Source organism: Nanorana parkeri, unplaced genomic scaffold (assembly GCF_000935625.1).
Source record: "Nanorana parkeri isolate BGI_ZX_2015 unplaced genomic scaffold, ASM93562v1 scaffold241, whole genome shotgun sequence".
NCBI lineage: Eukaryota > Metazoa > Chordata > Amphibia > Anura > Dicroglossidae > Nanorana > Nanorana parkeri.
Genome location: NW_017306509.1, coordinates 835,891 through 850,347, shown reverse-complemented (window position 1 = coordinate 850,347; position 14,457 = coordinate 835,891). Strand labels below are relative to the sequence as shown.

At 41.0% G+C, this 14,457-nt stretch overlaps 1 protein-coding gene across 4 annotated transcripts in view; it reads right to left on the bottom strand.

The window, feature by feature from the left end:
* Positions 1–6,887: 6,887 nt before the first annotated feature.
* LINGO2 (leucine rich repeat and Ig domain containing 2) overlaps positions 6,888–14,457 on the bottom strand; it is a 277,251-nt gene continuing 269,681 nt past the window's right edge. For all 4 annotated transcript variants that reach the window (XM_018556533.1, XM_018556536.1, XM_018556534.1 and 1 more), the window contains one exon: positions 6,888–9,924. In XM_018556533.1, the coding sequence (XP_018412035.1) occupies positions 8,061–9,920 (1,860 nt within the window). In that variant the 5' untranslated portion in view covers positions 9,921–9,924 and the 3' untranslated portion in view covers positions 6,888–8,060. The remainder of the gene's footprint in view (positions 9,925–14,457) is intronic.

Here is a 14,457-nt window from a genome sequence, read left to right as displayed (position 1 = left end):
AAAAACATGTCTTTTGTTTTTTTCCAAATAAAGGATTTTTTTCAAAAGTCTGGACTTTTTATTTACAACTTTATTTAACCCTTTAGTGAATTGGTAGCCAGGGGGGGGGGCGACATCTGGGTGCCCCTTTATTAAAGGGTACCCTGATGTGAATAAGCAAAACAAACGACAAACGCACTCAACAATTTGTTACCAGTTATACAGTAAGGTGCACACGAAATGGGCTTTGAACAGTGGTACAGTAGAAAGGCATCATGGCACACTCACAAACCAGCATGTAAAACAACTTGTCTCACCACTAAGGACAATGACAGAGGTTTGGATACACGTCTTCTGATGTGAATAAGCCCCCTGCCTGCAGATCCCCACAACCAACACCCCAGGGCTTGTGGGGAAGAGGCTCTTGTCTCCATCGGCATGGGGACAAGGTGCTTTTCCAGGGGCGGCCCTGGAAAAGCACCCTCCCAGTGCCAAGGGCATGTGGCCTGGTATGGGAGGGAAGGGGGGGGCGCTCGCTCGTCCCCCCCTTTCTAGCCCTGCCAGGGCTATGCTTGGATCAAGGGTCTGGTTGGGAATTTTAGGGGGACCCCAACTTCCCCCCCTCCATTTTGGGGGGTGGGGTTCCTCCTTAATCCTACCAGACCTTAAGGGTCTGGTATGACTTTGAGGGGGAACGCGCAAACTTTTTCTTTGTTTTTTTTTACACAAGGTCCCTCCTTAATATTCCTACCAGACTTTAAGGGTCTGGTATGACTTTTAGGGGGAACCCTATGCTTTAAAAAAAAAAAATGGTCCCTCCTAACATTCCAACCAGACCTAAAGGGTCTGGTATTGTTTGGTAAGCCACTTCACAGGCAGGTTAAGGGGACCCCCCAGGCACAACATTTGAAGGAATTTTTCATTTTTATTGTTACCCTTTAAGTGATGTTAAAATCACTGCTCCTTAAACTGCCTCCGGGCCGGCCGTAGTAAAAAAACGGCCGGCCGGGAGCTTTCTAGATCTGAGCGGGCGTCTTCATTTAAAAACAGGCAGCGGTGCTGTAGAGCCGGCGGATCGCGTGTATGGGGTGCGGATCAGCATGTCGCCTGTGTCACAGGGGATCAGAGGGAGTTCGTTACACGAGCTCCCTCCGGTCCCCTCTCCTCTGCAAGAATGCAGAAGTGTTGTATAATACATCTGGATCAGCATGTCGCCTGTGTCACAGGGGATCAGAGGGAGCTCGGTACACGAGCTCCCTCCGGTCCCCTCTCCTCTGCAAGAATGCGGAAGTGTTGTATAATACATCACTTCCGCATTCTTGTGTCACTCTCCAGCTTCAGAAGCTGCAAAGAAGCTGATGGAGCAGATCTGTGCTTCATCAGCTTCTTTTGGGGGGTCCTAGGTGACATTAGGGGTCTTGGAGACCCCTGATGTCTCCATAAAGAGGACCTGTCACATATTTTGCTATCACATAGGGGGGTTTTATTAGCCCCCGTATGTGATAGCAATAAAGTTTAGTGGGGGGAAAAAAAAAGGAAAAAAAAATTAAGTCCCCCCATACATACAATGCTGCACACATTCGTCGTGGGCGCATACGTGCATAAAAGACGATTGCGCCCACTACGCCGCACATGTTACATATCACCGCGAACGTCGGAGTGAGAGCAATAAGTCTAGGGCCATCAATCACTGATAACACTAAACTGATGAGCTGTAAAAGCTTTTAAAGTGTCGCCTATGGCCAATTTTGGGTATGGTAGTTTCGTGCGATTTCGCGGGTGTGCGCAATTTTAATTTTACTAATTTTAAAGCTTGACATGTTTGGTGTCTATTTACCCGATGTGACCCGATATTTTATATTTTACCAAAAAACTGGGTAATGATAAATGTTTCCTAACATAATGTAAAAAAAAACTTATTTTTTCAAAATTTTCTGTAATTTTTCCTAATTATAGTAAAAAATAAAACCCCCAGTGGTGATTAAATACGACCAAAAGAAAGCTCTATCTGTCCCCAAAAAATGGTATAAAATTCATTTCAGTACAGCGCTGCATGACGGAATAAATGTCAGTCAAAGTATCGCAGCGCTGAACACTGAAAAATGGCCTGGCCAGGAAGGGGGTCTAAACACCTGGTCTTGAAGTGGTTAAAAACAGTATTTTTTAAAAGTTTTTTTTTTTCATTGATTCCTGTCCCCCAGGGCAGTACCCGGATCCCCATACACCTTTTATGGGCAATAACTTGCATACAAGCCCTCTTAAAGGGGACAATTGTTTTTGAAAGTTCTACCACCATTGACTTGCATTGAGTTCGAATTCAAACTTTCTGGGTGTTCTAAAGTTCGAATTCGAACCAAACTTCGGCCTGTTCGGCCCATCACTAGTTAGAATCAGAGGCAGCTGAGGTAGAGGGACAGGGCTCTGGTAGGAGGTGGGATTCTTTAGGGTGTTTCCAATTCACATAGAGGAAGTCCTCAAACCACAGGTGGATTTGAAAGTCCTTTGCAGCTAAAAGGAGCTCTAAAAGACCCAAGGCCAATATTAGTAGACTAATGCTCCAAATGTAGCGTGATATGCATCGCATCAATAAGGTTTGAAACAACCCTGGCAACCGTTGGGATTCTGATTGTGAATCAGAAATTACAAAAAGGGTTGAAGACCATGTTTGACTCACTGGGGTTGATTTACTAAAGGCAAATAAACTGCTCACTTTGCAAGGGGTTTTTCACTTTGCAAGAAAAAGTTGCCTTAGCTTAGTGAAACTCTGCTGACTTCTATTATCTAATCATGTGCAAGTATAAATCATTTTTTCTTTTTCCTTGGAGCTGAGTATTCTTTGGAAAATGTTCATCACATTCCCATTCAGTTTCGGGAGAGTCAGAAAACAATACAGATGTGAGTGGAAGCTGAGCAGGGGTCCCTTAATAGCGAACCGCAGTCTGTATAAGGACCGAGCAGCAGATAACGAATTATTATTATTTTTAATAAATTGGGTGTCCCTATCAGTGTGCCCCCTTTCATTTATTGTCCCTATCAGATTGTCCTCCGTTTTTTGTATTTAATGTAAGGGGGCACTTCGATGGTGGCGACTAATGTAAGGGGACACTCTGATAGGGAGACCTAATGTAAAGGGGCACTCCGATGGGGAAACCTAATGTAAGGAGGCACTCTGATGGGGACACCTAACGCAAGGGGCAATCCGATGGGGAAACCTAATGTAAGGAGGCACTCTGATGGGGACACCTAATGCAAGGGGCAATCCAATGGGGACACCCAATGTAAGGGGACACTCTGATGGGGACACCTAATGTAAGAGGGCACTCTCAAGGGGACACCTAATGTAAGGTGCCACTCCAATGATGACAGCGCTGTGCCTGGGAACACACTCCAGCTGTGCATTGCCGTGCAGCTGCTGGTGTTAATGCAGCCTAAATTGCAGACCGCAATTCTACCTGGACCGTGATTTGAACTGCGGCTCATTGAAAATTCTGGTCACCGGACCTCCTTGAATTTTTATTCACTACCCCTAATATAGGGGCTGGCCTTTAACACTTTTTGCAAGTGTCCAAACCTCCTGTTGGCAGCAGCATATAACCCCAAATTCATTGGATGATAAAAAAACAAATAAAAATACATTTATTACAGGTAAGAAAAGGTTTTATTTAGACCACTCTAATGGTATTTTACATGTAGGTAAATTATACCTTATATTTGTTGGCTCTATAATTAGAAGCAAGCATTCACTGAGTAACATCAATAGTGATAGAGAGCTATATTGAGCTATGCATTCTCAACCATTTCAGTATCAGCCTGTATTACCTCTTCATTACCAGGTAATTTTTCAGTGTTGTGATAGTTTGACTGATAATTACTGGGCCATGCAACACTGTAACCACATCTTTTATATAATTCTAATCATAAGGCCTCAGCAATTATTGATAGCCGGAAGTAAATTCCCCCAGCTCGCACACGATAGGAGTGGTGGCATGTCATTACATACATTATGAAGAATGGTTGAGCCAGGTGTCTTCACTAAGAGGGTTATTCACAAAGAAGCCAAAGGATTAAGCATCGGCTAATCCTTTGGCTCACTTCGGCCACCGGAGCCCTCCGGTTCAGCCGAACCTCAGGTCTGCTGTACGGGCTATGCACAATAGCCCGTACAGCAGCTGTGCGGCTCAGCCAAGCCGAATGCATATGCTTCAGCTCGACTGAGCCGAAGCCACAGCCAAGGCGTGGAGAACGGTCTGCGAAGCAAATTTTAACAACTGGGCGAAACCAGCCATGATGTCATGGCTGCCTCCGCCCAGTTGTTTTAATTCAATGACAGCCCAGCTTCCTCAAGTTATTTGAGGACACTGGGCTGCCATTAAATGAAAGCTGGGCGGAGCCAGCCATGATGTCATCACGGCTGGCTCCGCCCAGTTGTTTTCATTTGGCTGACCCATATGACGGGTGTCGGCCAAATCAAACCACAAAGAGGTGCAGCCAGCTGTGATGTCACCACTAGCTACGCTAATCTGTTTATTTTTTGCTGCCACCTGTTGTACAGGTTTTTTTGCGGCGTGTGTTCGGCGGGGCGGACGTTTTTTAAAAAAATGTTGGCGAGTTGGCGTTGACAATGCTGGACATCGTGATTGACATGGATTACTTCGTTCATCAAATTTTAAAAATTGTTTTTTTTTTCAATTAGGACTTTTTTCCAAGTGTGTTTTTAACATTTGTATTTATTTTAAATTAAACCCTTTAGTGAATGAGTAGGGGTACAAGTACCCCTTACTCATTCACAAGGAGGGGGCAGCATCTGGGTGCCCCTTTATTAAAGAGGGTACCCCAATGCAAATGAGCCCTCCTGCCCGATAAACCCTACAACCAATGCCCCAGGGCTTGTGGGGAAGAGGTCCTTGTCCCCATCAGCATGAGGACAAGGTGCTCTTCCAGGGGGACCCTGGAAAAGCACCCTTTCAGTGCTGAGGGCATGTGGCCTGGTATGGCAGGGAAGGGGGCGCTCCCCCTTTCCTGCCCTGTCAGGCCTGTGCCCAGATTAAGAGTCTGGTTAGGAATTTTAGGGGGGACCCGACATTTTTTCCCCCCATTTTTGGAGGTGAGGTTCCTAATTAAAATTCCTACCAGACCTAAAGGGCCTGGTATAACTTTGGTGGGAAACCCCATGCCCTTTTTTTTTTCATTTTTTACTTGGGGTCCCTCCTAACTTTCCTACAAGACCTTAGACCCCGTTCACATTGAGCGATTTTGCTGCAATTTACCGCGCGATATCGCTCTCCAATGCTTCTCAATGGGGCAAAGGGTCCTGCTGTCGCGGGTCGTGTGTCGCTACAGCAGGACCCTTTTTGGAGCGGATTTAGCCGCGATTCAAGCGTGCTCAATGCAAGCATTTGCGCGATATTTGCGAACCGCTCAATGTGAACGGGCTGTAAAGGGTCTGGTATGGATCAGGAGGGGGACCCCACGCTGTTTTTTTATTTTACTTTTACTTTTTTTTATTCTGCTCGCTACTTTGGAGGTAGCGAGCAGAATAGCCAAACTGAATGCCGCTCGGTGGCATTTGGCTATTCACTCACTGAATGGCAGCGAGCGAACTGTCCAAGGTTTTCTCAGCCAATCCAGATGATGGATCGGCTGAGTCGAACGGCTCCTTCACTTCAGCTCAGTCGAACATGCTAAGCACATTTGGCTGAACCAAAGCCAGCCGATGTACGGCTGATTTTAGCCGATGTATGGCTGAAATCAGCCATACAGGGACGAAGTGAATAGCCAGACAGCGTTCAGCTCACGTCTCTTCGGCTCGATTATTTACTCGGCTGCCTGCCTTCGGCAGCTTAGTGAATAGCCCCCTAAGTGTATATAAAGTCTTGAGAATATGCCTTGTATACATTTGGAAAGACTACATTTAACTAAAAGCTGATTATGAGAAGAATTGCTCATGGTTCAATATTCAGAAAATACATGTTTTCAGTATTTCAGCAGACAAATAGTGGCCCCTGCTTTTTACATTCATTTTCTTTAACAAAGCTATCATAAACAAATGTCTTAAACAGTTTTAATCACAACAGAACTCAATAGTTTATGCAGAAAGGCCAACACAGAAAAGACACTTTAGAGAATTATTCAATTTTATTATGCTTTTTTGGCTGTTTGAACATGATTGCCGCTGTTTACTGCTAATAGTGTGTCAGTTGTTTATAACTAGAAAAAAAAAAAAAGAAGCATTCAAATCAAAGGTTCTGCACAACTTACATGTATTTTCACTGACTGGAACATTAATAAACAGATACTCTTTCTAACCAAGGTAAATTATCATTACAGCACTGGGACATAATGAAGCTGAATTGATATGGGTCAGTTATGTTTCTTTGTTTTCTGAGCCCTTTGGTTGTTATATTCATGAAGTGGAATAATAAAGATTTCCTATTTTAACAAACACACGGGCAAACAAATGTATTTTGCCAGTTTAGTTCTACTGAATGAAATTAGATATGACTGTTCCTTAGGGTAAATCCCGTGGGTTCCTATATAATAATTTTGACCAATATTACAGACCAAACAAAAAATGACTTCAGTGCATAATGGTTCATAGCTTATCATGGGAACTCATTGCTGTAACTCTTAATGTTCTCTTTACCCCTGCTAAATTGCACTTACTTTATGCTACGAGATACTTGTGACATTAGAAATGATCACATATAGAATTTTTGTTTCTTTAAGTCACATATATATGTTAACAAGATTTCATAATAAATGGCTACTATATTTGTATAGAAAATAATTTCTGTTTTAACAAAACACTGATGTTCATAATGGCTTTATGCATAAATTGTTCTTTTAATGCTAATTTCCAAAGGACGATCTTGTATTAAATGTATTTTTTATTTATCTTGCTAGGAATGTTTTTTTTTTCATAGAGAATCATAGCTGTAACTGCCACAATACTAAACCCTTGTCATTTACTGCAAGTCATAAGACACATATGGGCCATTCTGATCTGCACTATTGACTTCCACTAAACAAGATATGTCAACAGTTGGCTACACTTTGTCAACCTGGATGACTATACATTTTTCTTTTCTGTTACAGTAAACTGGTCCATTGTTATACTAGGTATAAAAAATAACTCAGCTCTGTATCAAATTATGTATATGTCTTTATAAACATTGTCACACAATAAATATAACCAAGCATCGATTCAGCTTTAAAATTTTCAGCTGGGTACAAACAAAAGTAATGTAAATAAAAATAAAGGTTGGGAATCCGATGAACAGTTTTAATGCCATGGTTACCATGTTAAACATCACTGAGCCAAAGATGGTATGTCTATAATGATTAATTTTTACAATGGGGAACTAACATTCAAATTTTGTTGTTATTCCATATAGTCTTAATTTTGATTCAATAGAAACATGTACATTTTAGCATATATTAAAAAAATAAAAAGAATAACAAGCCACTCTGTATCATGGACCAATGCTTGATTGGCTACAGGTGATATTTTAATATGATTCATGGCTGGACTTTCTGAAGTCATCATTATTAGTGGACGCAAAGCACAATCTCTCCTTTGTATTGCTTCAGGTTGGGAATGTGAATAAAATAAGCCATTCCAATTAATTTGTAATGTGAAACCAACAAGAAAGAATGATGCTCAGTTTAAACAAATGATATCTATAGATACAAATTACACTCTGGAATATGTTTTTGGACATGTGTGTTATTTCGGTATGAAAATCCTACACTGTAGGTTGTTTTTTTGTTTTCAGTGGTAGAAAATGTTGAGCAGTTGTCCATGAGAATGAGTCAACAGTTAGTTACTGAGATCCCCAGAATGCCAATATTTGCAATGCAAAGAATTAGTGAAACAACTCCATGAAATGCCCTCGAGTTCTTGTACACAGGTCACTGGGCTCTTTTGAGCAGCTCTAGACTGTCTTTCTAATATCACAAAGCCAATTGGACACATTGGCAGCCTCATGTAGCTGCCTCCACCCAGCAATCCAAATTGCCAGGCTATTTTAGTTGGTAGAAACAATGCCAGAAGATAACAAAACTCTGCTTGTAGCCTTCTGCTATATCATTTTCATGTTAAATCTCCTGGGTACAGTGCCTGTGACGTCTGCTTCCACTACAGCACCATTGTTTTTGCGAGGGACATATTCCAGGTCAATGCTAGTTTTGTGCTTTCCTTTCCCTCGGCTCCAAACAAAAAGCAACAAGAAGCAAAATAAAACCACTCCCAGGAATGTAAAGCAACCCATAGCTGTGGAAACCAGTATTGTCTTAAGATCCAAGGAAAATGTCATATTAGAATTGGTGCCATTAGTGTTGGTTTCATTTAATTCTGTAATGAACATTGGGGTCATATTGGTGTAGGAGCGATCAGGAACAAATCCTTTCACAGTAAGGGAAGCTGAGAAAGTATCATTTCCAGCAGCATTACTAGCAACACAAACATAGGTTCCGGTGTCTTGAACTTGGGCATACCTTATTTCCAGAGTGCCATTGACCAATACTGTGGCTCTTCCATGGGATTTTGCTGACACCATCCTCCTCTGGGGCGTAACCCAGGAAATCATTGGGTGGGGATCTCCATCAGCATTGCAATTCATCTGCACCCTCTGCCCCTCGTCTACATGCAACTGTTGCATTTCTCTTTCCCTGATTTTAGGTTTTTTACATATAAAGTATAGCGATAGTACAGTGCTGTGGAATTCCTTGAAAGATTTCTCTTTAATAGTGTCTGGGCTAGCACATGTTGGCTGCTGGCCCCCAAAATTCAACATGGGATGCCTTTGCAGCATCCAAATGAGACGACAGTCACATATTAGTGGGTTATTATCAATACAAAGAATTTCAAGAGCTTTTGGAGAGTGGAAAACATTCTCTTCTAATGTTTCCAACTGGTTTTGAGACACATTAAGTAAGCGCAGGAACCTGAGCCCTTGAAAGGCATGTGCTTCAATAATGCGAATTTGGGCTCCAACCAAGTGTAGTTCCTGAAGACGAACCAAGTCTCCCAATGCTCCTGCTTCAATACTGCTAATGGGGTTAAAGGAGAGATTTAGGTGAGTTAAGTATATCAAGTGTTTTAAAGCATGATAAGGAATTATTGAGATATTGGTGTAAGTAATTGAGAGATATGTCAGGTTCAGGCCATAAAAACTGTTTGCAGGTATGATGTCTAGAAGAGGCCAATAACTGATATCCAAAATTTTCAGCCGGAACAATCTCTTGAAGGCAATTTCAGGCAACGCGTTAATGTTGAGATATTTTAAATGGAGACTATAGAGGTTGTGTAGGTGTGAAAGGGCTTCAGTGGGTACGGCTGTTAAGTTGCATTTCTCCAAGGTGAGCTGCTCCAGGCTAAGCAGTCCACTAAAAGCTCTATGTGATATAAAAACTAGCTGATTATCTCCAACTTCAAGGGACTTTAAATTATGAAGACCCTGAAACATATAGTCTAATAAGATAACTATTTTGTTTTCGCTTATATCAAGCTTAGTCAAGTTTGACAAACCTGTGAAGACACCCAGGTCCACCAGTTTTAAACGATTTCCTTTTAAGCTCAAAGAACGTAAATTGAAAAGATTATTAAAAGCTCCAGGCTCCACATTTGAGATGATATTGTCACTAAGGTCTATCTCCTCCAACAAAGGATAATTCAAAAAGTCCTCTGGGGTCACACTTTTTAATTTGTTCTTACTTAAATCCAAAATTTTAGTCTCTATCGGGATGCCCTCTGGTATAGAGATGAGTCGTCTTCGATGACAGCTGACAGACTTGTTTTGCGCTGAGCACTCACAGCGGGCAGGACAGCCTAGAGTGGTCCCAACATAGACCAAAACCATGGTCACACACAGGATTAAATGCCAGCAAGATGTAGCCGTGTGAAGCATGACTCCTCCCATGAAGTATAACTCTCTGGTCATGGACCTAAAAAAAAAAGAAAACAGATAAAGATGTAACAATCAGTAGCATTTACTATAACATCAAATCATAATGCAACATTTCTCCATACATATCATTTCGACAGTCTGTAGGGATATGTGTAAAAGTTCATACTTGGCTCCCCTTTTATATGATTCTTAGCAGCAAAAGCCTGACTCATTTTCCAAGCTTCTCTATCACTCGATGAGTAACCATGATGAAATCATGAAAGTGCTTCTTCTACTATGAAGCAATTTGTCACCCTTCTTTTTATTAATGCCAAGTACAATTAATAGAAAGATAAACAGAGACTGGAGATGCAGCATTCAAGAAGTATTAATAAAGATTAAGCAAAAAAGTTAATCAATTCATAATATGCTGTGAAAAGCACTTTAATAATTTAGAATATTCAAGCTTGTCACTATTTGATTGTTTTCACAGTTCGGATACTAAGCATGATTGCAAGTAATTAAGTCACCTCTCTTAGAAAACTTTCCACAACATAATATGACAGTGTTCATGTTATGATGTTGTAAACTACGAGGAAGATGAGACTATGATTGAAGCCAATGCTGACGCTCTGTTCCTGCAAATTATTTTGCACATTAGGTAAATTGATATATTTCAGATTGCAAGCCTAGAATTCAATTAAAGATAGCTGCAATAGCACAGTTTGTTGCAATTTCTACAACGATGGCTTCTAGAAAAAAGAAAGTATATATAATATTGTAAACCATGTGTTTCTGATTGTTTCAACCAAGCAGAATTTTAGGGAAGATAAAACACTGTTTTCTTTTACTGCAGCACTATGTATCTTCCAAAGGTAGTAATCAAGAATGCCAACAACATGTTCACAATGAATGACTGATATGGCAGTGTTTCAAGTATTACTCAAATGTGACATTCCTACAAAGAATTTCCTACTAACAGCATATACTGTATCTTATACAGTATCTTATGGGAAGACACATATTCTGTAAGACTCAAAATACCAAGTGTACAGTGCAGCATCCACTTTAGTTAGATGTTAATAGTATTACCTTAAAGCTATTGTTGCTATTGACCCACAAAAGCACTGTTCTACTCTTCAGCTAACCTGGTACCACCCCTCATCTTGATTCTGTTTTTACAGCACCATGATCACACAAACATAATTTTCCAAAAAACAGGTATGATGTTCTCAGCTCCATATCACATTTATTTTTCATGAATGCCTGCAATGATGAATTAATATTTCAGCACAGTGAGATTACAGGTACCTACTGCAATGAACTCGAAAACAGTAAAAAAAAAAAAAGGGCTGCAGAATGACATCATTAATATCCTGCCCTGCTTTCCAAAACTTAAAAAATACTTTATATGTGACTGTGCAGCCTGGGGCAGAACAATTGGAGAGGTATGTAAATTAATTAAAACAAATGGATGAATGCTGAATGAAAATTATAGTGAGTACAAGTTGGCAGTGGTTATCTGGACTAAACCATTACTTAAAATGATACTAAACTCAGGAGTTACATTTTAAAAATACATTTAGGTACCTTATATGAACAAAAATGTATCATATTTGTGTATCACCTGTGCAAATCCTCAAATCATCTCTAAATTGGTGATAACACTGTCCTTTCTTCTGTAGGGTTTCTACTTTGGTTCCCCATTGTGCCTGTGTGTGTTGTAAAGTAGCCCCCTCCCCAAGTTCGCTTCCGTGATGAGCTACAATCCCATAACAAATTAGTAAACCAAAGTCAGATTGTAGTCTATCATGGCAGTGAGCTTGGAGCAGTGACTACTTTGCAACCAACCATCTGAATGCGAAGCTAAAATCTGAAGCAACCAGTGGCAACCAGGGAGAAGCAGGCACATCTAAAGGCATCCTATAATTCATTTGAAAAAGATATGAGGCAAAAAGCTGCAATGTTTACAGGAGCCTGCAGGCTCTTGCAGCAGACAGACCCAATGACCCGATGATGACATTACGGGGTTTCAAAACAGGGGGGGGGGGGCATACACTACACTTCAGCTTCTACTTGTCGCAGGTACCAGTAAATTAAATCTTCCTATGATGTCTTCATGAGGTCACCGACAGCAAAAATAAAAAGGTGCTGACCCTTCCACTCTCTACCAAATTGCTCTCAGTGTTCATTTTCCCTCACTTCCTGTCTTAACCACTTCAAGACCAGGTGTTTAGACCCCCTTCCTGGCCAGGCCATTTTTCAGTATTCAGCGCTGCGGCACTTTGACTGAAGTTTATTCCGTCATACAACGCTGTACCAAAATGAATTTTATACCATTTTTTGGGGACAGATAACGCTTTATTTTGGTGGTATTTAATCACCACTGGGGTTTTTATTTTTTACTATAATTAGGAAAAATTAAAGAAAATTTTGTCCATGCCACAAGGACAGTAAGTGAGGGAAAGTCTTACCAACAGGGAAACAATAATAAAGACCTGACAGAGGTTCTGATCTTGTTGCACTTTTCACAAAACTGAAAAAAATGGTTAGACTTCTCCTTAAATTTACTAATATCTTAGCATACAAGAAGGGGTAGGTAACATCAATGAGTCCTGTGGCGCAAAGTGTCCTATGACTCAGTGTCATTAGTCAGCTAATTACATTTTTACAATATTGTTTTAGCAAAACACAATCTTCTCAGTAGCGGCATTTATTTTAAAGGATCACTCCACTCTAAAGATATATTTCATTTATAGCGTTCAGAGCCTGGTTGGCTGAGTCCGTCTCTGAATTTTATATCTTGGATAGTCCAACAGTGAGATCTCCCTCTCGTCAGTGGTAGTAGATCGAGATGAAGAAGGTGGACTTCCAGAGGCATAGCTAGGATTGTGAAAGACCTGGGGCACCCATGGGCACCGCAGGTGAAAGGATGATGCACCCCATGTAGCGCACCATGGCAAACGGTGGGTGTGGCTACACTGCATTGGCAATGAGATCAGCTTAAAGGGGTATAGTTAAATAGGACCTGAACCTACTTATACACATATGCCACAGTCTTTGAACCAACTGTCACCAGTTCAAGCTTTATTACTTAAATAGTTTTATTACAACATAAACCCAATAGATACATATGTGATATTTTTAAATTAGTTGTTCTGTTCCTTATTTATAAGCTCTGAAAAATGAATAGGAATCCGATACTTCTGGGAGTGTCGGATCCTACCATCTTCCAGATCCCCCCTGCAGCTGTCATGACTCATGTTGACACTGCTTGAGCTGCTTGCTGATAGTATGAATGAATGAATGAAAATGTTTTCATCCCGCAGCCCTAACAGCTATGGAAAGAGTCTCTCCAGAGCTGCCCAGATTGCATTATGAAAAACCCTTTTATTTATTCCTACTATCAGCAAGCATCTTCTGTTTTCAACCTCTGCATCATTATCAGTGTGGACATTTGCAGGGAGCCTCTCAAGAGCTGTATGCAAGCAGAGAATAATACCTGCTGTAGTGACTGGCAGCTCCATGCAAAGCCGCAGGCTGATAATGACAGTGCAGAGGGTAGAAAAGGAGACGCAAGTTTATAACATAATTGACTTAAAGTTTTTTAATCCTGCAGCCCTGACAGTTCTGGAGAGACTCTCTCTCAACAATATGGCCCCCACTTTTGTTCGCTCATACTATTAGCAAGGGGCTCAAACACTGCCAGCACAAGCTTTGACAGCTGCAGGGGAAGCTGAAAGATGGCAACCAATAACAATAAAGCACACATATATTTGTTATGCATGTTTTAAAGCCCATCTCCGGGATCAATTTCACCCTCCTTCCATTCCCATCTAACTGATCACTGGAATATAAAACCCTAGCTAGATGCCCTTTTTACTCACCAAAAATCATGTGATGCTCCAATCCCAAGCCTTCTCTACTGTTTACATTTGGTGGGGTCCTTCTTCAGCCATACATGTCACTGCCTGTGTGATGTAGACACTTTCTATTGGCTGTCCAAGCATGGAGATCCTCTCAGGATCTGCAATGCTAAGTTAGCAGTCCTCTGCACCTGAAAATGGCGCTGGAGAGAGATCTGGATGGCGGACTTATATGAATATAACTTGCTTAAGTGGGTAGAGAAAAAGAGAACACTTTCAGGGTGGGTTTAGGGGATGGGAGGGAGGGCATATTTTGCTTGAAATGGGGCTTAACAAAACCATCCAAATAAAAGCTCAATCTGTTGATATGGTCTTTTTTTGTGCTGCAAATGAGAATTTCAAAAACACCTATTCACCTCAGTACAATCATTTAAAAAAACTAAAACTCTTCCATTACGCACACTTTTCTACACAAATAATATAGAGATGTAACACTTTGTCTGAGCGTATCTTAAAGAAGAGCTTCCTTAAATAGTCAGGAACTACGTAGTAACCAGCAACTGTTGAGACAATTGACCCTTTGGTCAGGAGTACATAATTAGTATTGGCATATAGTCCAGAGATCAGTAGTATATAATGTACAGAGTGGAACGACCATAACTATTAACATAACTATTGATATTCTATAACATTCAACAGTAAGGAGTGCGTGCCACAAAGCAGAG